The sequence below is a fragment of the Condylura cristata genome, unplaced genomic scaffold, assembly GCF_000260355.1.
Source record: "Condylura cristata isolate star-nosed mole 26May11 unplaced genomic scaffold, ConCri1.0 scaffold00038, whole genome shotgun sequence".
Classification (NCBI taxonomy): Eukaryota; Metazoa; Chordata; class Mammalia; order Eulipotyphla; family Talpidae; genus Condylura; species Condylura cristata.
Window position 1 is genome coordinate 1,274,454 of NW_004567139.1, and position 23,198 is coordinate 1,297,651.

Consider the following 23,198-nt stretch of genomic DNA (forward strand, 5'->3'; position numbering starts at 1 on the left):
TATAGCTATGGTTTAGACTATTTTAATGTAGAAAATTTCACACATATACACAAGTGGAGAGAGTCGTATAATCATCACTTGTGTCTCTACAACCCAGCTTCACCCAACTGTTAGGAGTGACCAAAGAGTTATTGACAAGGACTGAATTAGGGCGGTAATTGAGCCTTGCGTCCAAGCTTGATAAGGTAATAAACTGACCTTGCATCCAGGATGGGACTAGCTGAAGGTGATAATGAACTGGGCCTCACATCAAGGACACAGCCATGAGTCACCCCTTTGAAATCTGAGTTTAGGACCTATATAGAAGGCCCTTCCCCCTTATTGAGTGGGCAGTAGCTGCGGACCCCACTCTAGGGGCTCCGTCCAGGAACAATAAATCTGCTTGCTCAGCCTTTCTGCCTCCTGTCTTGCGGCTGGTCACAGAAGTTGGGACAAAACACCAACCAGCAACATGTCTAGTCTCTTTAATTCCCTCCACCTCCCTCAACTGTATTGTTTTCAAGTAAATTATAGATAATACTGCATTTATAAATAATGCACTACATATCACTAGGAAAGGGTCTCTGAACAGATACAACCATAAACCATTAGCATGTCCAGAAAAATGAACAATTCCTTAGTATCATAAAACACCCAGCCAGAGTTCAAGCTTTTCTGAGTTGCATTTTTCTGGCTGCTGTGTTTTTAATCAAGAACTTCAAAAGCCTAGAGGCTTGATAAAATTCACTTCTAGAAAGATTTCCTGACTCCGGAGAAGTCTTTATTCAAAGGTGTGTTTGGTCTGTAGCTCCATTTATGACTGTGAAACTTGACAATAACGTCAACGGACACACTGGGCGAAAAGCAAGTGACAGGTGAATCCATGAACTGGCCCTGTGATCTAAGAAAGACAGTGACTAGAAGACACGCTTGGAACCAGCTGCGCGCACTCAGCCTCCCGGCAGCATCACCTTTCTTACTCACAGGTGGGCGATGATGTGCTCACCTCAGGGTGAAGGCAGGGCTGCACAGTGCAGCCATCAGGAAAACCAAGCAAAATTACAGGTGACCCTCAGCCGGGCACCCCGTTTCCAGTGAGTCTCAATGTGTGATCACTGTACAATGCACAGCCATAAATGGATTTGTGAAGAACTTTAAAACCTAGAAAGTTACTATTATACCAGCCTGAAATGATTAAACAATGATGTTAGCCTAGAACTGCCGCTGTGTGAGGAAGACATGTCGAATGGTGATAGAGCAAAGTAAGTTTGTGGAGTAGTGACTCCCCTCCCCCGCCCAAAGTGCGATAAACTTAAGCCCGTTGTGGAAACTTTGAAAACTGCTGGATTGGGGGGTTGGGGGTGATATTAAGATCTTATCACTTAAAGTAATAGTTTCGAGATTAAGACCAGCGAGCGGCTACAGCTATGGAGCAGCAGCCTAGTTGCGCCACCTTGTGTTCGAACTCAGCAACTACCCTTAGACGAAAATGTCACGCTGGGTCTCCTACCTAGGGACTCACAGACCAAGGTTCATCTCAGCCCATGGTCCCGGGGGTCTTCTGTGGAGCCTCATGTCATCGTCTTTGGGTGATCTTGATTAGCGAGCAGGTGAAGTACGCTGGCTAAAGAAGTTTCTGGAGAGGTAAGCCTGACCTGAAACACTCCCTGGAAAGATGATCAACTTGCCCATAAGGGAGACCCTGTCCACGCCATGAGGCGTGTGTGCCCGGGGCCCCGCTCCTAATCCCCTCCTTTGAAGGCTGCAGGTTGTAGCCACAGAAAGCCAACAGTGCAAAAGCCTGAGCAGACTTTATTTGCCCCAGAATCCACCCTCTCAGGGTTTTCACCCGAAAATGTGCACAGTCGCCAAGAAGACACAAGTGGAACCCTGCAAGCGGGACCTGAAGAAGTAAACTGAACGCAACAGCATATAACTGAGCCAGGCAGGCACCCACGGAGGGCAAAAAGACAAGGTGGTTATTGCACCTGCACATGATCTATGGAGTGTACTGCCCACGGCCCTGGTCACGTGGGGTGAACCCCTCTATTCACTCCCAGCGACTGCCATGGCCCCCAGGGGCCGTCAGACTTCCTGGCCTTCACGGGCTGTGGCCACTCCCCGCCCCGGCCCCCAGTAGGCGCTCGCTCAGACGAGCGATGCCCTCTATACTCCTGGGGGCACTCACTGTCCCAGGGGGCCGCACTGTTGTCACCCCAACACTGGGCTTTCAGAGCCTCCCCTCAACACTGGGCTTTCAGAGCCTCCCCTGTGACTGGCAGCCCCTGCCGCAGGTACAAGCTCCACGTGGGCGCTCTCTCGGCTCTGTCCTTAGCTGCGGCCCCCACCCCGCCCCCCGGGACGGTTCCTCAGCACCTCACCCTATTCAGCAGTGAACAGGGCATCACCCTGCGTTCTTTAGCGTCCTCCAGCTGCTTAACTACCTCTCAGGACTTCCCCACCCCGGCGCCAGCTTTTGGCCTGTTCTCCACCGGCTCTGATAAACCCCCCCGCCTGGCCGCAGACAATCTCTCTGAAGTCGGCTCCGGGCCACCCCGGCCCACTGGCCGCCCTTGAGTTTCCTCTCCAGGGATGTACAAGTGACCCCAGCCACAGGGGCCCCAGAGCCATAACAGCAGCCACCAAAGTTCTCCCACCTCTGGTGTGACTTTGAGCCCAAGTCCATCCGCATTATCCTTGCGTCAGCACCGGGCGGTCCGCGCACAAGCCTGGTGCTCTTTCCTCCCGGGAGTCTGCCTCAGGGCTCGCGGCTGGTCCTCGCAGGCGTACCCTCCTCCCCTCGCCGTCCTGTCCCCTCTCCCGGACCTTGAGCACCTCCTGTGCGAGCCTGCAGCGTCTTTGGCAATTCCCGCAGCTTCTGGACTCTGGCCACCACGTGGGCGGCCGCGGCCCCTCCAGCGTTGTCCCCCACGCCACTTGCAGAGCTGTGAGGGACCCCCCGCCCCCCGACAGCCGTCCACTGCTCTCCACACCGCGAGCAGTCTTCTCCCTCTGCTCCCGGACTCACCCGCTCAGGCTGCTCTGGGCAGGTGCCCACAGAGAGGCCGCACCCAGCAACACGCTCACGGCCTGGCCCCTCAATCCCTCCAGATCTCCCTACCGGCCTGCGACGAGTCATCCTGCCCACCGCTGCCCCTTGTCATGCCAGCAAGGCAGGTTCTCTGTGGATGTGGGCAGATCGGTAAAGGAGAGTCCCGAAACTCTCTGTGGCTCTTTCAGGCTTTTGCTGATCTTTCTACAGCGTTTGTAGTGAGCGGCCAGGTGCAGGGCAGGCAGGGGGCCCCGGGACAGGAGGCTGGCAGCCCCCTCTACTCTTGATGTCTCTGGACTCACCTGGGCTCTCCGGCGCTCCCGGTCCTCTGCCCACAGGCCTCTGCTGCACCCCCTCCTCTGGGACCCCGCGTATATACTGGCTCAGTCTCCGCTCAGGTGCGCCCACTCACGCAGGCCCAGCCCATGCTGCAGGTGTCCATCATCAGGGCCCCCTGAGCCCACACTCCACAGTGCCTCCTGCTTCAGGCCTCAGGTGACCCACAGCACAGAAGCCTGAGCATCTTCATTTGCCCTGCAGTTGAGGGTCCCTGTTTCCCCACGGCATCTCCTAGTGTGGGCTGTGAACTTCCAGAAAGGCAGCCTGGGCTTCTCTCAGGTCTGGTCAATGCCAAGCCCAGCACCTGGTGTGGGATAGATGTTTGCCAGCCTCACTTCTTAACTGTCTTCTTAATATGTTTTTCTGCTTCTAACAATCATTGATGCTCATGGTAAGATAAAAGAAAAAGCACATCTAAAGAAGAAATAAAATTCTTTTAAAGGCTTATTTATTTCTGCATACAGAACTGGGGTACAGGCCAGAGGTGCAGGGGCGGTGAGAGGACTCACCAGAGACAGAGTGGGGAGCAGAACAGGCAGGTCCATGAAATACGCTGCTGAGGGGAGCAGTGGGCGGGTCAGGAGGGGCCTCCAGGGTAGGCGGGATCGAACTCATGCTGAAGTGGCTTTAGGTTCTTATTGCTGCGCTTTAACCCGCTGTGCCACCAGGAGGGCCCGAAATGGAATGTTTTTAAACCCAATGATTCTCAACCTGATTATCATAAGAACATAAGAAGCTGGTGAAAAACAGATGCTCAGGCCTTCAAAGGCCAACCTCCGCCGGCACGTGCACACAGGTGTGCTCAATAAACTTCTAGTTGATTCCAAAATGCTTCCCTCAGTCAAGGTCCCTGCTTAGGTTATTTCCAATGTCCTTCTACCCCAAAGCTGTGGATGAAGCTCTCGGGACATAAACCCCAGTCTATGGATCTGTTTGTTGCCGTAGTAAGATTCCTCGAAATGGGAATGCTGACCCAAGTGAAGAGTTTAAGCCTCTTGGAATAGCCACTCTTCAGAAAGATGGTGCCAGCCCCTTTCCCACCAGCCACTTATGAGGGTGCTTGTCTCATCACACCCCCATAATTATGACCACTTTGGACAAAAAAGAATGCAAGAATAGATGCTATTAAACGTGAAAGAAAAATTGCCTAGCTGGGTGGATTTTTAAGAGAGGCATTTAGCAAGCCTTTCAAGCATAATTACTATTTAATCAAGCCAGGAATGTGCAGGCTCATTATATATATTTTTTGCACATGGTTGGTAATTTTGCCAGGGCTGTGAGCACCCTGTGCCTCCTCATCTTCCCAAGTTTATGCTGAGTGTGCGTGCCTGTGGGTTTTTCTGGAAGAGCCTCCTGTCTCCTGCCCTTCCTCTCTCTCTGCTTGGGAGGACTGTAGCCACCCAGGTCCCTCCCTGCCCCCAGGGGCTGGGTCAACCAATCAGTTCCCCTCAAGGGCAGCTTCTTACCTGAGAACTCACACTAGCACCACCGGGTTTGAAGGAAAGAAATTTCCAGGTGGGGGGGACATGGAGGAGAAGACAGTACGCAGTCGAATGTTAAATGTGTTCATCCTCCAGTGGCAGCTTCCTGTCTAGAAATTCCCTCTGGGGAAGAGTCACACACATGATAACGCCATTTGCAGTGACTTTTCCAGCTGTTTGCAGTGGGGAAAAAGCTCATTCGTAGGCAACCTGTTAGATACATGAAAGACTTTCCATATTATGGGATATGAAGCCCTTGCATCAGGCAGTTAAAAATAATGAGGCAAAAATGAGAAGGAGACAGGCCTGCATTGGCAGGAAAACATCCACTGAAAATGAAAGTAGCAGGCAAAAGAGACATATGTTCAACATGACCCATTTGTGTAGAAGGAAGCAATTTATGCAGCCAGAGTTTAATGAGGATTTCTTCTGTGCCAGGCACGGTGGATAAAAAGGCAAACTGGGCCCTCCCTGGTGGCAGAGCGGGTTAAAGCACAGCATTGAGAATCTAAAGCCACTTCCGCATGAGTTCAATCCCTGCCTTCCCCGGAGGTGACCACATGGTGTGGCAGACCTCTCCTGACCTGCCCACTGCTCCCCTCAGCAGTGTACTTCGTCGATCTGCCTGTTCTGCTCCCCGCTCTGTCTCTGGTGAAGCCTCTCACCATCCCTGAGCCTCTGGCCTGTACCCCAGTTCTGTATGCACAAATAAATAAATCTTTAAAAAAAAAAAGGCAAACTGCACAGAGCCCTCACCTGTCCCCCCCACCCTGGCCCTGGGCCGAGCACAGCCAGCCTGGACAGACAAGGTACAATAAGGCCGGCGGGAAGCATCGCTCTCACGATCAAACTCACGATCACACTCACGATCACGTTCGTTATTTCTCGGCAGGGAGATGGTAGTAAGTGGGGGTTTTCATATTTGACCCTACGCCTCTACATTGTCTGAAAATTTTCACAATGTACATCGTGTTTGTCATTAAAGTAATTCAAAGTGAATAAAGGGACCAAATGGGAAACACAGCTAGGATTTGAGATACAGGCCAGAACCTGTTCTGGTCTTTCCAGGGCCCGGAGAAGGGCATCATCTCAATTTCCACAGGCGCATGGATTTAATCATTAACCTTTCAGGGAAATAACCAGAGACACCTCATCACCTGGGTTACTGCCTCATCCACAGGTCCCAGGACTCCTTCCTAAGTAGTTCCTCAGGACAACTGTTGCCAGAGATAACAGTTCTCTCTCTTTTTTTTAATGCTGAAACATGGCCAGCCTTTAGAAATTACAAAAACAATGTAACAAACACGTGTCCTTCCTTCACCTCGATTAGTTCCTAACAGCTAGCCCACTGATTTCTCTCTTTCCCCTCTTTTTACATGTATAATTTTAATTTTTGCTGAATTGTTTGAAATTCAGCTACAGACGACATGATACTGTATCCCTAATCCTTCAGCTAGCTGTCCCACGTAACCACTTGGGACATCAATATTATCCTAGTGTCTCTGGTAATGTGTTCTGTATTCAAATTTTCCCAATTAGCTCAGCGATGTCCTTTAACAGCTTCAATTTTGAAAAGGTCTGGGATGTAATCCAGGATCACGTACTGATTAGAGTTGTCCAGTTTGTTCAGTCTCCTTTAATCGAGAGCAGCTCCCTGGTTTATTTTGGCCTTTCCTGATATGGAAAGCCAATTGTGTTACAAGTACCTTAAATAGAATACTTAAAATTCTAGGGGTCATCTGTGGCCTAGAAATGGATGTTTTCTCATGCTGCCAGCAGGTGGCGCTCTCAGGGCACACCTTGTGAAAAGGCAATTTAAGAGAAAACAAACCCAATTGGTCTCTTCTGAGAAGGCTCATGATGGTAAAACCCGATGTTAGAAATGCCCTTATATTTGTAATGTTGGTTTTCTTCCGAGCATGACTTCTCAAATATGACCCATAGTCATTCTGGGGTATTGTTAGTCAGCATTCTGATATGGAGGACCCAAGTGGATCATATGATTCTGCATTTCTTTCTTTCTTTTCTTAATAAATATTTATTTATTTATGCATACAGAAACTTGGATAAGGCCAGAGTGGGGAGGTGAGAGGATTCACCAGAGACAGAGTGGGGAGCAGAACAGACAGATCTACTGAAATACACTGCTGAGGGAGCAGTGGGGAGACAGGAGAGGTCTGCTGCACCATGTGGGTCAGCTCCCTGGCTGGGGATCGAACTCATGCTGTAGTGGTGCAGACAGCTTCATAGTGCCGAGACTTAACCCACTGCGCCATCAGGGAGGGCCATAAATAAAATAAATCTTTTTTTTTTTTTTAAAAGAATATGGAGTCCAATCCCTTCCTTTTGTTGATGAAGAAAAGATCCTAGGTATACGCTGGGCAAAATTAAGCTGAGTCCTAGTGCTTCAGGTTGCAGGGAAGTTGTTCCTATTGTTCTAAATAAATACAATCTGAAAGCAGGACCTGTTTCTATTGGTTCATTGTTATACTATAATTTTGGGTTTTATTATTTGTATCAGGCCTTTTCCAAAAAAATTCTGAAGCTGCTTCCACAATGAAAGTTCATACACAATGGCAGAATTAGGGTTCAAGATGAAAGAGATGCTCTCTGAAGGAAGGCAGAGCACCCAGCCCTGGACAGGAGTTCACTCTCTATGTGGAGCAGAACTAGACTGAAATGCTCTAGCAATTGAGAGAGTCTGAGGGCAGCGGACGGCCCTCAGTGTAACATGCAGTGATCTAAGAAAGTCTGTCTGCTCAGCAGGAGCTCTCCAGGAGACCCTGATACCTGCTGGGCCCCACCTGGCCAGGGTCACCAGAAACCCAAAGGGGCAGTTCAAGGAGCCAACCCTTTCATTGACAAGAGGAGCATGGAACATTCAATCCCAGGATGGGGTCTGTGGTGCAAACGAAGTCTATTCTGATGCTCTAGCCAAAAATTAAGACGAAACTAGACAATCTAGAAAAATGCACAGTTGAGAGTATCTGGGCTCATCTGTGATAAATACCTGAAGTCTCTGATAAATACTGAGCCACAGGCAACTCATGCATTGGATTCTCATCTGTTCAACGAATACAATCGTTTTCTTTATTTTTTTCACTTCCCTGCAGGTCTCTCCTCAAGCCCAGTTACGTCCAGGGCAGAGAGAACAGAAAGATCTGTTTGTGCAAGTTGCGTAAGTGTTTGCTAAGATTTATAGTGTCCAAATGCGGGCCTGTGTACAGGGAACATCCACCCTGCTGGACACTAAACAGTCCACCTCCTCCTCCCTCCCGCCACCCTCCTCACCAGCCCCCTCCTCTGCTACATCAGGCAGAGACAGTTGCTCTGTCTTCTGCTGGTGTTTTTTCAAGTTCTTTTGCAAAGGCTCTGAATAACTACGAGAGAGGCTGGCCCAGGCATTTCAGCAAATAACAACGCACTTTTTTTCTTATAGTTCCCTTGTCCTTTAAAATCATTTCCCTTTCATTTTATCTTAAGAACAAAGGTATATTATGCTTACTGAGGTTCTAGGTATAATTTTGGTGGTGACCAAGTCTTTTCAAAACATTCATCACTGCTCCCATCTCACCCTCACTCTGGGACATAAATTTACATTACATAAAATTGTATTTCTAAAAAATTTTTTTTCTCAAGGCAATTTTCAGCTTGATGCACTTAAATTTTTTAAAATTGTGGTAAAATACACATAACATGGAATTTACCTTGGCCTTTTTCTTTTTCACGTGTACATACCCATGCCATGTGGGTCAGCTCCCTCGCTGGGGAGCTGACAGGCAGATCTCATGTTGCCTGGCTGTGGATAGCTGCACAGTGCTGTGCTTTAACCTGTTGTGCCACCAGGGAGGGCCCCGTTGGCCGTTTTTAAGTACCAGTTCAGTGGTATTAAGTGCATTCAGACTGTTGCGTAACCATCACCATCATCGATTTCCACAACGTTTCATCTTGTAAAACTGAAACTCTGCATGGGTTAATCAATAACTCCACACAGTTCTTTTCCCAGTCTCTGATACCACCCTTTCATTTCCTGTAATTCTGATTGTTTCCATGCTGTATACTTCCTATAAGTGATCACACAGTATTTGTCTTTGCAACACTGACTTATTTCACCCAGTATCGTGTCCTCAAGTTTCATCTATATTGTCGCTTGTGCCAGAATTTCTCCCTTTTCAAGGCTGAATAATATTCCGCTATATATTTCTGCTGGTCCATTCCTTGTAAATGAACATTTGGGTTGTTTCCACACTTTAGTTATTATGGATAATGCTGTTGTGATCTAGATGTACAAATACCTCCTCAAACCCTGCTTTGCTTTTGTTCATATATTTACCCAGAAGTAGAATTGCTGAGTCATATGGCAATTTTCTTTTTAATTTTATGAGGAAACTCCCTTCCCCTGGCCACAGTGACAGACCACTTTACATTCAAAAGTGTACAGGACCCCAATTTCTCCATATCCTTTCAACATTTGCTATCTTTTTGATGGTACTTCTCCGGATACAAGGTACATCTTCCTTGATAGTAGGCATCCTAATAGGGGTGAGATAGGTATCTCATTGTGATTTTGATTTGCATTTCCCTATGATTAGTGAAGCTGATCACCTTCTCATGAGCTGATCGATCATTCGCCTGTCTCCTTTGGAGAAATGTCAATTCTAATCCTTTGCCCATTTATGAATTGGGTTCAAAAATTCTTTTTGGTTGTTGAATTTTATCGGAATCTAGGTCTCTGTGTACTCTGGATACTTATCTCCAATCAGTCAGGCAATGTATAAATATTTCAGTATGTGTAATGTACGTCCCAAAGCATTTTTCTGCCTAGTGGACTTCTGAGCAGAAGTCACAGTTCCCCTCTCCTCGTTTGAGCTCTGCCCGCTCTGCCTCCATTCAGCACAGGTGTGGCACCCCCGCTCACACATGCCCACGAATGGAATGTTCTTTCTGCGCTTGACTTTGGTTCTGGACCGCACTGATCATCATTGGCTCTGCGAGGCGTCAGGGCTGGAACCTGTGACCTGCACAGCGGCCTCCACGCAGGCCCTGGGCCTTTGGCTGAATAGCATGGGCCCCTGTGCACTGCCAGATGGATCAACGGCTCCTGTCTTGAAGGAAGAGACCGGTGCTGGCTTGGAGCTGCTCACAGAGCGCTGTGGAGGGGCTACCGTCTTTGACACTGTTACAGGCATTTAGTTGGTGCTGGTTGTAGGTGGGCTTCTGCTTTTCAGGGTGCCAGCTTATCTTGTCTTCACCCAGCCACAGAGCAAGCAGAGCCTCGCACACACCAAATGCTCACTGTTTGCTGAACGAAGACTGATAAGCAAAGGTGATACATCGTGCTGTTTGGAGTCACACTGTCTGGACTTTAACTTCTTCGCTTTCAGTGGCACCTCCCCGTATGCCAACGCTCCCCATCAAACAGAGAAGCATCTGTGTTGCTCTTGGCACAGGGTCTGTTCAAGGTCAGGGCCTGGGCGTCTTTGTTCTCTGGGGTGCTGTGCAGGTATGTGTGAAATATGTGTGTGTCTGTGTTGACATGCCGGTCACTTACCTACCAAGGCTAGACAGTCACATGGTCTCAAGACAGCGACCAGACTCTGGCAAACCCAGAGATCAATCCAGTAGACCAGTGGGCCCAACCTGCTCCGGGACAAGGATGCATCTTTAACATAAAAATGTTTACAGGCCCCTGGTGGCACATGGGGTTAAAGCACAGCAATATGAAGTTGGCCACAGACATTGCAGCATGAGTTCCATCCCTGGCCAGGGAACTGACCCACATGGTGTGGCAGACCTCTCCTGACCCGCCTGCTTCTCCCCTCAGCAGTGTACTTCGTCGATCTGCCTGTTCTGCTCCCCACTCTGTCTCTGGTGAATCCTCTCACCGTCCCTGCACCTCTGGCCTGTACCCGTTTGCATGCAGAAATAAATAAATCTTTAAAAAAAATGTTTACAAAGATTCCACGTGATCCTCTTTATTTATTTTAGCATTTGTAGATGAATAAAAACATGTCCCTGGGGCCTTTGAGGACCTTTTTCTGTAATGACTTCCAAGCTCTTCTGATCTGGGGATCCATTTTTTTTTTTTAATAATAGTTTATTTTTACATCATGTTGTGCCTTTTTCCATCTCAGTTGTAATCCCCGTGGGCTTCCCATCACCAAATCACCATGTGCCATCACCATAGTCCAGCGCATCCCTCCCCCCACTGTTTTTGATCCCATTCCCCACTCCAGCCCCGTAAAATGTCTCTGGTATATAGCTGTTCATTATTATTATTATTTTCTCCTCTGGGGATCCACTTTTAACACTTAAGATCTGGGATAACTCCTGGGAACATCTGACATTCTGGAAATGTCCCCCCATGCAAGGCAGGGTTGGAGACAAAGTACTTCTTGCCAAAGGAAAACTACCAGATGGTTTCACTGATAGCAGGAGTATAAAGGGCCGGGGCAGAAAATAACAATAATAATGAACAACTATATACAAAGTACTTCTTGCCAAAGGAAAACTACCAGATGGTTTCACTGATAGCAGGAGTATAAAGGGCCGGGGCAGAAAATAACAATAATAATGAACAACTATATACAAAATACTTCTTGCCAAAACAGCAAGCAAGAGGACCCGCAGGGTGGCTGGCGGGCCTCTCACCAACGCTCCGCTCCTGCTACACGCCAGCCTCAAAGGGCGAGATTCACAGTTCCAGGCCTGCCTTCTTGACCCCCACCTTAGCAAGCGCAACAAATGTCATAAGACCTCATGGTGATCCCGCCAGTGTCACCTGTCCCCAAGGCTCCTCTGCCAGCCGGTGGGAATGTAAACTGGCAAATCTCTTCTCATTGAAATTGCGTGAGCTTCTGCAAGGATCAACTGGGCAAGGAGGAATTCTGGTTGTGGTCTCTGCTCAGGCTCCCGGTCATCCAAGCTGCAAAGGCCTCATAAAGACCAGCAGCTCAACAAGATGCCTGCTACTTGGGGTGCATGGAGTTCTCGGCCATGGCTGCCAGTCCTGGGACCCAGTGTCCAGGCTCACCTGGCACCCCTGTGGTCACACACATCCAAGGACACAGCCTCTATTGTAGGGCGGCAGCGGGTCCGAGTGATTCACTCCTTCTAGTTCTGGGGACTCTCCTGTGCCTGTTGAAATACCTTTGCTCCTTCCCCAGGACAACCTCCCTTAGGCTAAGGGGCACCCAGGGGCTCAGCCTGAGCCTTTCAACCCATGCAAGGCAGTAGGGGCCAGAAGGAGCCCGGAAAGAAGTAACAAGTTGCAGCTCAGTGAATGGCTTGCCGGGCCCGGCACCGCCTGTGGTTGTCTACACCTTCTGGGTCATTCCTAAGCCACCAGACCTTAAGTGCGGTGCCCATGGCCTATTGATATGATCCTGGAGAAAAGCTTCAAGATAAATAAAAGAGCTTCTCCTCGGGCCCTCTTGTTTTCATACAGCCAGAGAAGCAAACTGCAGATGGAACTCGGCTTCTGGTTAGTGGCCCTGGCAGGACGGGGCTGCTAGGGGCTTTGTCAGGCTCTAGCGCAGGGTTTGTCCTGGCTTTGGGAGGCACCGGAATCCGTCCTGCTTCCTCTTTCCAGGACCCACCCCGTGCTCCTTCGAGGCCCAGCAGTGGGGAGTTTCTTGGAGCAGCAAGTTCTGGCTAGAACCACCCCATCCCTAAGGAGTGGTGTCAGTGGCACCAGGAACTAATGGAGTAGTTTCTGGGGCTCAGCCAGAGGCCCTCAAGCCAAGAGTTTCCAGGAAAAGGAGCACATCCCAGGATGGAGAGGAATTGGGCTGCCAAGTGGGGCTTTCTCCTAGGGATACCAAAAAAGCCTGGGGAGGGAATCCACGGAGCCCCGATGAAGCCCGGAGGGGGCTCGGGAGGCCTTCAGTCTTCTCTGAAGGAGAGAGAACAGGAAGTACCCTCCACACCGTCTCTCAGAAACCTGGGAGCACACAACCCGAATGAAGGGTAGGAAACATAACATAATGAACTAGCCAGTTGTGTATTCCAGCCAGTTCATTAAGGGACGGGGAGGACAGAGGCAAAAGATGACAGAAGAGAAAAAGGAGAAAGCGGAGTGTGAGGGCTGGGAAGATGCCGAAGATCAGAGACAGTGACGTCCGGCGGGCTCAGGTGGCCGGGGAGGTTAAGGGCTGTGTCCTCACTCCATTCACAAGAGCCCCTTCGAAACGTGGGGGCCGGGAGGGGTGCCAGGCTGCAAGAACATGAGCTCCTCTTGTCCATTTCCTTGTCCTGGGTGAAGAGAGGCCCCCCCCCCCAACTCCTGTCTACCTGGACTCTCAGTATGAGCTCACGTGGAAACAGCGTCCCTGCAGGTATCATTGGCTTCAGTGAGGATGCACCAGGTCAGCATGGCCCGACCTCCAGGGACGGCGTCCACCAGAAGGCACCGAGGCAGAGGCCAGGAGATGGTGGTGCCACACCCTATCCAGGGACACCGAGGGCTACCAGCCACCAGCAGAACACGCATTGGAGAGGAAGGTGCCTTTCCGGGGTCCTCAGAGGGCATGATACTGTCCCTTCTTGGTTTCTCACTTTTGGCCTCCAGAAGGAGGGAATCTGGGCTTCTGTTGTTTAAGTCATGGTTCATGGTGACAGGCTGTGGCAGCTTGAAGAATAAGTACAGTTCACTGGCAGGAGAATCCCGCGGGGGCGACGTGTCCCAAGTCACAGCCTTGCCTGTGACCAACTTGCCTTTCACTTTTCTTCCTTTGCTTTCCAGCATCCTTCATCCTCTGTGAAATGAAAGGAAACCTTCTCGCCTATTGCCCAAGTCACCTTGAGGAAAGATTGATTTTCCATTGAGTTGTGAACTCTGTATGAAGGCAAAGGGCTTTGGGAAGACCTTGGGCTGTGAACTGTTTCAATCAATTTATTCCTGTGTGTAGAAAGCAGTCTAGGAGCTTCTTACCTTATATATTTTTTAAATAATATTTTATTTTTACATCATTTTGTGCCTTTTTCCATCTCAGTTGTAATCCCCGTGGGCTTCCCCTCACCAAATCACCCCTGTGCCATCACTATAGTCCAGTGCATTTCCTTCCCCCTACTGTTTTTGACCCCATTCCCTACTCCACACCCGTAAAATGTCTCTGGTCTATAGTTGCTTATTATTTTTGCTTTCTCGCCTGGTCCTTTACACTCCTGCTATGAGTGAAACCATCCGGTATTTTTCCTTTTCTTTCTGGCTTATTTCACTAAGCCTGATCCCTTCCAGCTCCATCCATGTTGCTGCAAAAGGCATGTGTTTACTTTTTTGGTTGCTGAGTAATATTCCATTGTGTATATGTACTCCATCTTTTTAATCCAGCCATCCACTTTTGGGCACTTGGGCTGTTTCCATGTCTTTCCAATTGTAAATAAAGCAGCAATAAACATGGGGGTGCGGGTGTCTTTTTGAATCAGTGGGTAGATCCCTCGGAGGGGGATTGCTGAATCCTATGGAAGTGCCTCTTACTTTTTAAGAGATGAGCACTGTCTCTTTACACCGAAATCACCGTGAATTTCTTTGCTCTGAGCAATTTTTTTTCAAGGCAAGCCCAAGTCTCACTGGGGATACTGGACTAGAACATCCGTGAAGTCCTTTTGGTAAGAAAGGGGTTAATCACTCATTCTGGGTTTTCAGTGACATCAAATCAGATGGCACAGACATGGTTTTTAACTATTTCATAGTTTCTCACCTCTCTTTGGATCATATCTCTGAGAAACTGGTAAAAGCTGTGGATACTCTCCCAGAAAACTCATGCAACTTACTGCACCCATCCTCGGGGAGTCATTGGTACTCTTCACCCCAGTCCTCACTCCGTGGCCCCAGCTGTGGACACTCCCTGCAAACTGCCTCCTGGGCATGACCTCCCCCTTCTCAGCACCCCCATACTTTTTCACTTGAGCCACGTGGTGTAGCAGTGCTGGGTCTGCCCTTTTCTTCAACATAGTGGAGGGTCTTCACAGGAACTGCGCACAGGAGCTGAATCCTGCTGTACATCTTCCAGCTCCCTTCTTCATAAGAGACTCCAAAACATGAATCTGACCAACGGGGGTCCAGCGTGAAGCCGCTGTTCTTCTGGGACACCTCTTCTCTGGCCTCAAGGTCTTTATACGTATAGTCCACACAACCCCCCCACACCACCCCCACTGTCTGCCATGCTCCTCACCCCTACCTGGGTTCCTCTACCTCCCTCCAGGTCTTAGGATAGATCCAACTTCCTCTTGGGCTCTTGCACTGCCCCCCCCCCGCAAAGTCAGTGTTAGAATCAGCTTCCACGCTCCCCTATTTGCTTTGAATTTCTCCATCACACCATCTATCCCACCCTTGTCCCTGGCTCCCAACTCCTCTGGGTTGTCTGTTCCAAGGTTGTGAGGACCAGAAGGCTACACCCGTTCCCACTGATATGGGGAACACAGAATGGTGGCCACCAGCCTGCCAGGAAAGAAATGAACAACCGGCTGCTTCTTCGTGGGTTTCCCAACCTTGTCCCGCCGCCATCTTGGATTGGAGGCTCTTTGTCACCATGCTGTCCTGGGCTTTGCATTTAGCAGGGTCCCTGACTTCTACCCACCCACCCAGCTATGACCATGAAGAATACCCCCCCAGACACTGCCCTGAGCCCCAAGGCAAAACCACCCTGGTGGAAAACCACTGCTTGCCTGACAGAATGACCTTGGTGTCGCTTAGCTCATCTTGAGTTCACCGCAAGGAGCAAGAGTTGAGTTAATGAGTTATGCTGAGGGGTGCTCACACAGGCCCCTGGTCTCCGGCAACTGCGTGTTTGCTGAGGAGCATTTTAAGGCTGTCAGTGACCTGTTCCAATGGCAGGACACCAGAGGGAGCTCTAGGTCACCAGTTTCCGGCCTTTCCTGGAAGTGGTGACCGGATGTCCAGTTAAGCCATGAGCTCAGATTCAGACTTTTGGTTATGACAGCTGAAGCCAGGGTCCAATGTTTGTGGAGATTTTTAAGCATTGCATTTACAGTGATTCTATGTGTTTGTTGTCCTAGTCTGAAATAGAGGAGGCAGAGTGGAAAAATAACGAAAAGCCTATTCATGCTCCACAAATAAGGCATAAGTGCAGGAAGAGGGTCCCCCAGTCTCTGGGCAGCAGCCCTATTCCTAAGGCAGCGTGGGTCTGAGCTGACACCTCTGGGCTCTCCCCAGGTCATTGACTCGCCCAGCGGGAGACGTGAAGGTCTTTAGGGGTCAGCTACTCTTTGACTCTTTCCTGAGTCCACGGCCTGAGTACGGGATAACCGTATTACATTTCCACGGTAGAACTTCATGCATGTGGTGTGTGGGAGTCTGAGGCTTTTACCCCCCAAGTGCTCAGAAACATCAGCCTCATTTCCTGTTTGAGGCATGAATCTGAGGCTTGGAGATGAAAAGGCTCCACAGTTTCTGCAGCTGGAATCTGGAGAGCACACCCCCAGTTCTCCTCCGCCCAGTGGGGATCCAGAGAGGTCTGGGGAGCCCGGGGAGGGTGGGTCCTGAGGCCTTGGGGGTGGCTGTAGGAGGGAGCTTTGCCAGTATACGGCCTGATAAAAGAGGAGCCTAATTAAATTTGAATTTCAGATACATGAATATTTTTCTAAAGTCCTAAACATTACAGGAAACATACTTATGTCCCCAAATGACTGGCTGTTGAACCCAAATTCACGTTTAACTAGGGATTCTAGAATGTTCTCGTTTGGGGTGTCTTTGGCTCAGCCTGACCACCTCTCTATACCAGGGACAGACTTGGCTTCTTGGGCTGGGAAGCCGGCAGCACTCTCTGGCTCAGGCTCCCTGGGGGCCTGACTCCAGGGGACCCTGGGGCCCTTGGCTGAGGAGACCCACTGGGTATTCTCTGTCTCCAGAGGGCCTGAGGCCATTACACTCTGTGTCAGAAGATGACATTTCACAGGTCCGTGAAGAGTAAAGATCAAATTTATTTAATACAACACCCCACAGGTTCCCCGGAGCCATGTCACTTGTGGGGTGCGGGGTGGGGGGTGGGGGCGGGAATGGGTTCCCGAAGATGTGTGCTGCGTGTGTACACCCATGCAATTCCACAGCAGAATGGCCACAGGCCCTCTGCCCCATCTCAAGACACAATCAGAAACATCTTAAAACCTCAGGAGACCATTTCCTTAGCAAGGAATAAATTAAAAAAAAAAATTAGTAAGAAAAATAGGCATTTTGATTTTTCTATTAAAAATCTGTGCTGTAGGCAACCATTTTCCTGTCTTCCAGCCTGCAGCAGAGGAGAGGAAAAGTAAGAAAGGGTGTAGGAAAGAGCTGAAGAACATCTGTGCTTTTTCCACTTCGTTTTCTGTCTCGTGCCTTGCCCAGAATGGGATGAACTTTGTCTTCAAGTTGGCATTTCTCAGATGTTGCTCCCAAGCAGCTCTGTGTTCCCATCGGTGGAGGTCAAGGTCATGGAGATCAAGGTCATGGAGAGGGGGCAGTTGTGTGACCAGCACGGTGAACCACAGGCCCTCGAAGGACCAAAAGCAGACAAAGAGACTAGTCCCTAAGCCAGGTCACTTGCTGGGAGGGACAGCAAGAACAGGTTTCTGGGGATGAGGGTACTTGGAAAAGTTCCTGATCTCTGTACAAGACAAAATATTCAAGTTTCAAAATATCCCAATGGCCTGATGACCCTCAACCTCCATCTGCCACTCACCACTCCTGAGGACACTCCGCCTGGGTGACGTGGGTCGCGTGGGAAATGAACCGGCCCCTCTATGCTCCCGATAGTTCTTACATGCAGGAGGAGGGGTGAGGAGCTGGAGACGTGGCCTGAGGCATCGCCGTGTTTGGTGGGAGCGGGGCAGGTTCATGAAGAAGCGCACAGAGTTCTTGGAATACAGGGACCGTCTGCTCTTCCTGGAACGTGCCTGCCCTCCCAGGGGCGAGCCTCTGCCTCACAGTCCTAAGTTCCATCCAGGGAGCCTTCCGTTCTCTGGTGGCAAGAGACAGGACAAGGTGGTCACACCCCAGGACTGAAGGCGGCAGCAGCCCCAGCCGGCAGGAGGAAGCCTCTCTCTTCCCTGTGGGCCTGCTCTGAACAGCTGTAGCCTCAACTCCCCCATACAAGCCACACATCAGGCCATCAGCCAGCCTCACCCAGCACCCTCAGGCTCCGAGACTCCCCACAGAGGAAGAGGAATGCGACTTAAGGTAGACCTGGTTTCTGTTCCAGTTCTGCCTTCAACAGGGAAGGTTCCTGTTCTAGGTCTGTTTTTGTTTTGTTTTGTTTTGTTTTTAATTAATAAATGAAGAACTGAGCTCAGCTTGTCTAGTTACATGTTTCAAGATGTATGATTCTGCCTTAAAAAGGAATGAAATTCTGGCCCTCCCTGGTGGCACAACGGGTTAGGACGCAGAACTGCAAGCTCTCTGCAGCCACCTCAGTGCAAGTTTGATCCCCCCCTGGAGCTGACCCACATGGCGCGGCAGACCTCTCCTGTCTCCCCGCTGCTCCCCTCGGCAGTGTACTTTGTAGATCTGCCTGGCCTGCTCCCTACTCTGTCTCCGGTGAATCTCTCACCTCCCTGTGCCTCTAGCCTTTGTCCCAGTTCTGTATGTATACATAAATAAATAAATCTTAAAAAAAAAAAGGAATGAAATTCTGATAAACCTTAAAGACATTACGCCAAGTGAAAGTGAAATAAGCCAGACACAAACAGACATAGTGTGAGATTCCCCCAGAGTGGTCAAGTTCAGACTCAGAAACCAGAACAGTGGGTGCCAGGAGCTGGGGGAGAAGGTCAGTGTCGAGTGGAATAGAACCCCTGGAATGACGAAAGGTTCTATGGCTGGATGGTGGAGATGCCTGTTGGACTTAATGCTACTGAATTGTATATTTAAAAGGGATAAAAACAGTAAGTTTCATGTGGTGTCTATTTTACCACGATAAAAACAAAGAAGAGGCCCTCCCTGGTGGCGCAGCGGGTTAAAGCACAGCACTGAGAAGCTAAAGCCACTTCCGCATGAGTTCGATCCCCGCCTGCCCTGGAGGTGACCACATGGCGTGGCAGACCTCTCCTGACCCGCCTGCTGCTCCCCTCAGCAGTGTACTTTGTCAGTCAGCCTGTTCTGCTCCCCACTCTGTCTCTGGTGAAGCCTCTCACCGCCCCTGAGCCTCTGGCCTGTACCCCAGGTCTGTATGCACAAATAAATAAATCTTAAAAAAAAAAAACAAAAAACAAACAAACAAGAAGTCCTGTGTGCTGTCCTGCCTGAAATGCTGCATAAGGTGTTTGCATCCACCCACCAGGGACAGGACCCCAGCTTTCCTGGGCCCTGTTATCTACCAGAGGATGCCAGCTGCTGCTGTGGAGAATGTTATGACTCATCCATGATTGGCAAACAAGGTGCTGGGAGGAGAAGGTGAAGCTGGGAAGCTCTTCAGAGGTGGGGAGGGGACCCTCGCCAGGCACCGAGGAGCCACAGGAGGCTCTGGAGCCGTCACCGAGGAACTGGCCTCGTGGTGGGCGGGAAGGTGGATGGAGAGTGGAGGGTGCTGGAAATGCTGGCGCCGAAGAGCCAAAAGTGGGCAGCATCTGAGTCCACTGCCCTGCACTCCATGAGCTCAGGCGGAACTTGGGAGCAGGAGAAGTGGCGGGGATCGGCCCAGCCCTAGGGAGCCACGGACTGGCTGGCTCCCCGAGGGTGGGCTGACCGTCACTGTTTTGTTCTGGCGCTGCAGGATCTGAGATGCCTCTTGGAACAGGACGCAGGCCCAAGGGGCCCCAGCCGGAGGGTCAGCAAGTCCTTGCCAGGAGAGACCCGGCAGGCGGGCCAAGCACTATGTGGGCCCCAGAGGGCTGGAGGCCCGCCAGCCCTGGCAGCTGCCCTCGCCCCACTTCCTCGGCCGGTGGCCAGGCTTTTGCAGGCCCCAGACCAAGTCCCTCCCCAGGCCCCTTGCTCCCTCTCAGGAATCCAGCGCTTGGGGAGCTGCTGCAGTATCTACCCTGCAGACAGGAAGGGCTGGGCCTCGCTCAACTGGGCTTTTGAGATTTCAAAGGGAGGTTAACACGCTTATAGCCAGGGCCTGTGCTTAAGTCAGGCACCAGCCATTGGCTCCCCAGCTACAGCCCTGAAGTCCCCTTTCCTGGCCAGAACATGGTGTGTGAGCTCTCAGCGGTCACGCTGTTTCTCACCCCCAGGATTTCTCCTTCCTGCTTCTAGAAAGTACATCCTAGAGCACTTCCAACAGGCCAGGTCTATGCTTGAGGCTCATTTCATCCTTGCAACAACTGGGGGCTGTGAGGGGGGGTCACAACCTCCAATTAACAGATGAGGAAACTGAGACGCAGCAAGATTAGGCCTCCCGCCCACAGCGACATAACTAACACATGGGAGTGAAGGGAAGCAACGTTTGAGTGTGGGTGTCTGACTCCCAAGTCAAAGGCTGGGCTTTGGGTAAGTTACTGCTCCACCCCCTACTGTGAATGGGTATTTCAGGGCCAAGTGAAGAAAATCTCTCATCTGTGCTCCCAGAGGGGCTGAAGAACAGCATTTAAGATAGATCATCCACTAGTGTTCACAGGGCGGCGGGGAGGGGACAGAGAAAAGCACACGCTCATCTCCGCTAACCCTGAAGGCCAACCTGCGAGACGGTGGCACTATCCTCATCTTGCAGATGAGGAACTTAGGCTGGAGGAAGACAGGACCACCCACACCAGACTGGCGAGCCGGACCCTCACTCAGACGCTGGGTCCCAGCTCCTGGGAGCTTCACTTGGCACCCAGGGCCCGCTGGCTCCCAGGAGGGAGGAGTCACCTTTGCAAGAAGACAGGTTCTCTCCAAGATCCCAGACCCAAGCAGGTCCAGATTCACCCCTGCGAGTACAGGGTGTTCTCTTTCTTGTTATCTGTCTGCATTGCTCACAAACACGATTTATAAACAAGGCAAAAATGGCAGAGGAAAAATGAAGTCAGAATGTGCCATTGAAGCCAGTCAAACAATGCTAAATTAGTATTTGGCTAAGTGACTGTCTCATTGTTAAGATATTTCCTCCAATATGTTTTCAAAAGCAAAGGCCATTAAACAAGAGGGAATGATCGCCAGGTTTGATTTCAGGAAGGAAATCCCCTCCCATTTCCCTGCTAGGCAATTCAATTAATTTTCTCCTGACCCTCACTACCTGATTATTAGGGAAACGATACCTGCTTCTTTTATAAACAAAATGCAGCCGCTTAAAGATTCAAACCCCCCTTCCCCACAGCTGGGAGGCTCTGTGCTCCCACCAAACAGCTTAATTTTTTTTTGGTGGGAGGGGAGGTCTAATAGGAGGAGCATCCTGGGAGCAGACTTCGGGGCACACGGGCCAGGGAGCTCAGGGCCTTTGTCCAGCGAGACCATTTGGACTGAAGACAAAGTAAACAAGGCCTGCAGCTGAGTGGACCCGCTGAGTAGACACAGCGTGCTTCTCGCAGCTGAACTTCTCTTTATTCAGGCCCTGCACTGCGCAGGAAGCCAAGATGCCTTGACTACTTACTGTCTGCAGGTCTTGGTGGCTAAGACAGCAACACGACTTTGGGGCTGCCCAGGGCGTCTGGAGACGTGGGGCCTCGTCCTGGTGCGGCCATCAGCCGGCTGGACATACTGTTTGCTGACTCAGACCTCGGTTTTCTCATCTATACCTCTTCCTCCCTGCCCCACCACTGCAACTGTCTCTGGTCTAGGAGCTGGCTTGGGTTTCAGCTAGAAGAAGACACGCACTTCATTTCTCTTTTCCTTAAATGATAGCAACCTTCCACAAAAAAAACGTCAGTGACTTCCTGTCCGTCAAAAGTATAACGAGCTCCGTTTTACAAGAATCCAGGCTGGGCAAAACAAAGGAAGCCGGAGGCCTGTGCAAGGGCAACTGGCAGCTTGGCACAAAGTTCTTTCCAGAACTTAAAGCAGCAGTGCATGAGTCTACCCCCTCCTTCCTTGAGGTGCTGGCCGCCACCCACGCTCTGTGCTCTGGGGAGCTCCTCGAAAGCTGGGGAGCAGGAGAGGGAAGACAGGGCTTGGTAAAAGCCCAACCTGGCCCTCCACAATTCTTTTAAACATTCCCATTTGCCTAACGGCAGCTTCTTAAATTCCCTATTATTATTATTATTTGTAGAATAAAAACCTCCTAATTGAGGGCTTCTAGTCCTTCACATCGGAGCCCTCCTTTATCTCCCAACCCCTTCTCACTGTTCCCTCTTTGTCTTTTCTGAACTGCTTGAAACTACCACGACACCTTTGCTCTGCTGACACCTCTACGGGGCACTGCTGGGACCGACTCATTCACGGCCTACCCAGACAGCCCCTCCTTGGGGCAGCAGGTCACGTCCATGCTCCGGTCTCTGGTGGAGCTGTTTTCTCCTGCCTAACCAACGATAACTTGGGACTGTGGGTGTCTCCTGCAGCAGGGGCCTGTTGTGGAACAGTGACTGGCCTGGACCTAGGGCTGGATAAGCAGTCGCATGTACCATCCTTGCATGCAGGGGCTCAAATCTGCCTCACTTCCCAAGTCTGAGCCTGCGGCCAGAAGCAAACGCCTCCTTTGCTCATTTGCAGCTCAGTGCCCGGGTCCCCCATCCTTCAGTGGGGGGCTTCCAGGTTTCCCTTCACTGTGGGCTGGAAACAGTGGGAGCGAATATTCCAGATCACAGCTGGCCCAGAAAAGCTATCTGGTCAGAGGAGCTCCTGGTCTAAGAGAGATGAGGCTGGTACAGGGAGAAATGCGTGGAATGCAGAACTTGGGTGAGTCCGGATACAGTTCTCTGTACAGGGGGCTATTTAGACACACACGTCTGTACACAAATACGCACACGCGTCTGTACTTACGGAGTATCTGTTCTCCATGAAATCTGCAAGACAAAGGAGAATGTGGAGGTGAGCAACACAAAGAGAATGTTGGGCTCCCCCAGCCTATCAGGGCAGAGCAGATAGATGAAGGGGGGTCAGGGGGGAGAGGAGGAGCCCCTCCCCCCACCCCAGGTTATAGTTCCTTTGTCTGCCAGTTATTTTCTACTCTGGGTAGGATCTTTAAAAAAGTAAAAATTATTCCCTCCCTGCCATTTTCTATCCTCTCTTTTTCACACAGCACGATTTAATAACGTTTTCTGGCTCCTTCTGAAGCACACTTGTTGTGGCTGCACAATAATCATTCAATGATGGTACCATTGTTTACTTAACCAGTTCCTGGTTTTAAAAATTTAGGTTCTTTCCAAGTTTTGCTGTTTTAGATAGCCTCTTTGGACATCAAACTCTTTACAGACTCCACTCTGCTTTAACCATTCCCAGGAGCAGGGTGGGGGAGGGGATAGAAGCATTGCCAAAGCTCTTGGCAAAGATCTGCTGTCTG

General features: G+C 50.4%; 1 protein-coding gene across 2 annotated transcripts in view; it reads right to left on the reverse strand.

Moving 5' to 3' along the window:
- Window positions 1-16,812: 16,812 nt before the first annotated feature.
- The window catches only part of PECAM1 (platelet/endothelial cell adhesion molecule 1), a 47,329-nt gene continuing 40,943 nt past the window's right edge, over window positions 16,813-23,198 (reverse strand). For both annotated transcript variants that reach the window (XM_012733154.1, XM_012733153.1), the window contains 2 exons: window positions 22,679-22,701; window positions 16,813-17,810 (listed from right to left, as the gene is read on the reverse strand). In XM_012733154.1, the coding sequence (XP_012588608.1) occupies window positions 17,781-17,810; window positions 22,679-22,701 (53 nt within the window). In that variant the 3' untranslated portion in view covers window positions 16,813-17,780. The remainder of the gene's footprint in view (window positions 17,811-22,678; window positions 22,702-23,198) is intronic.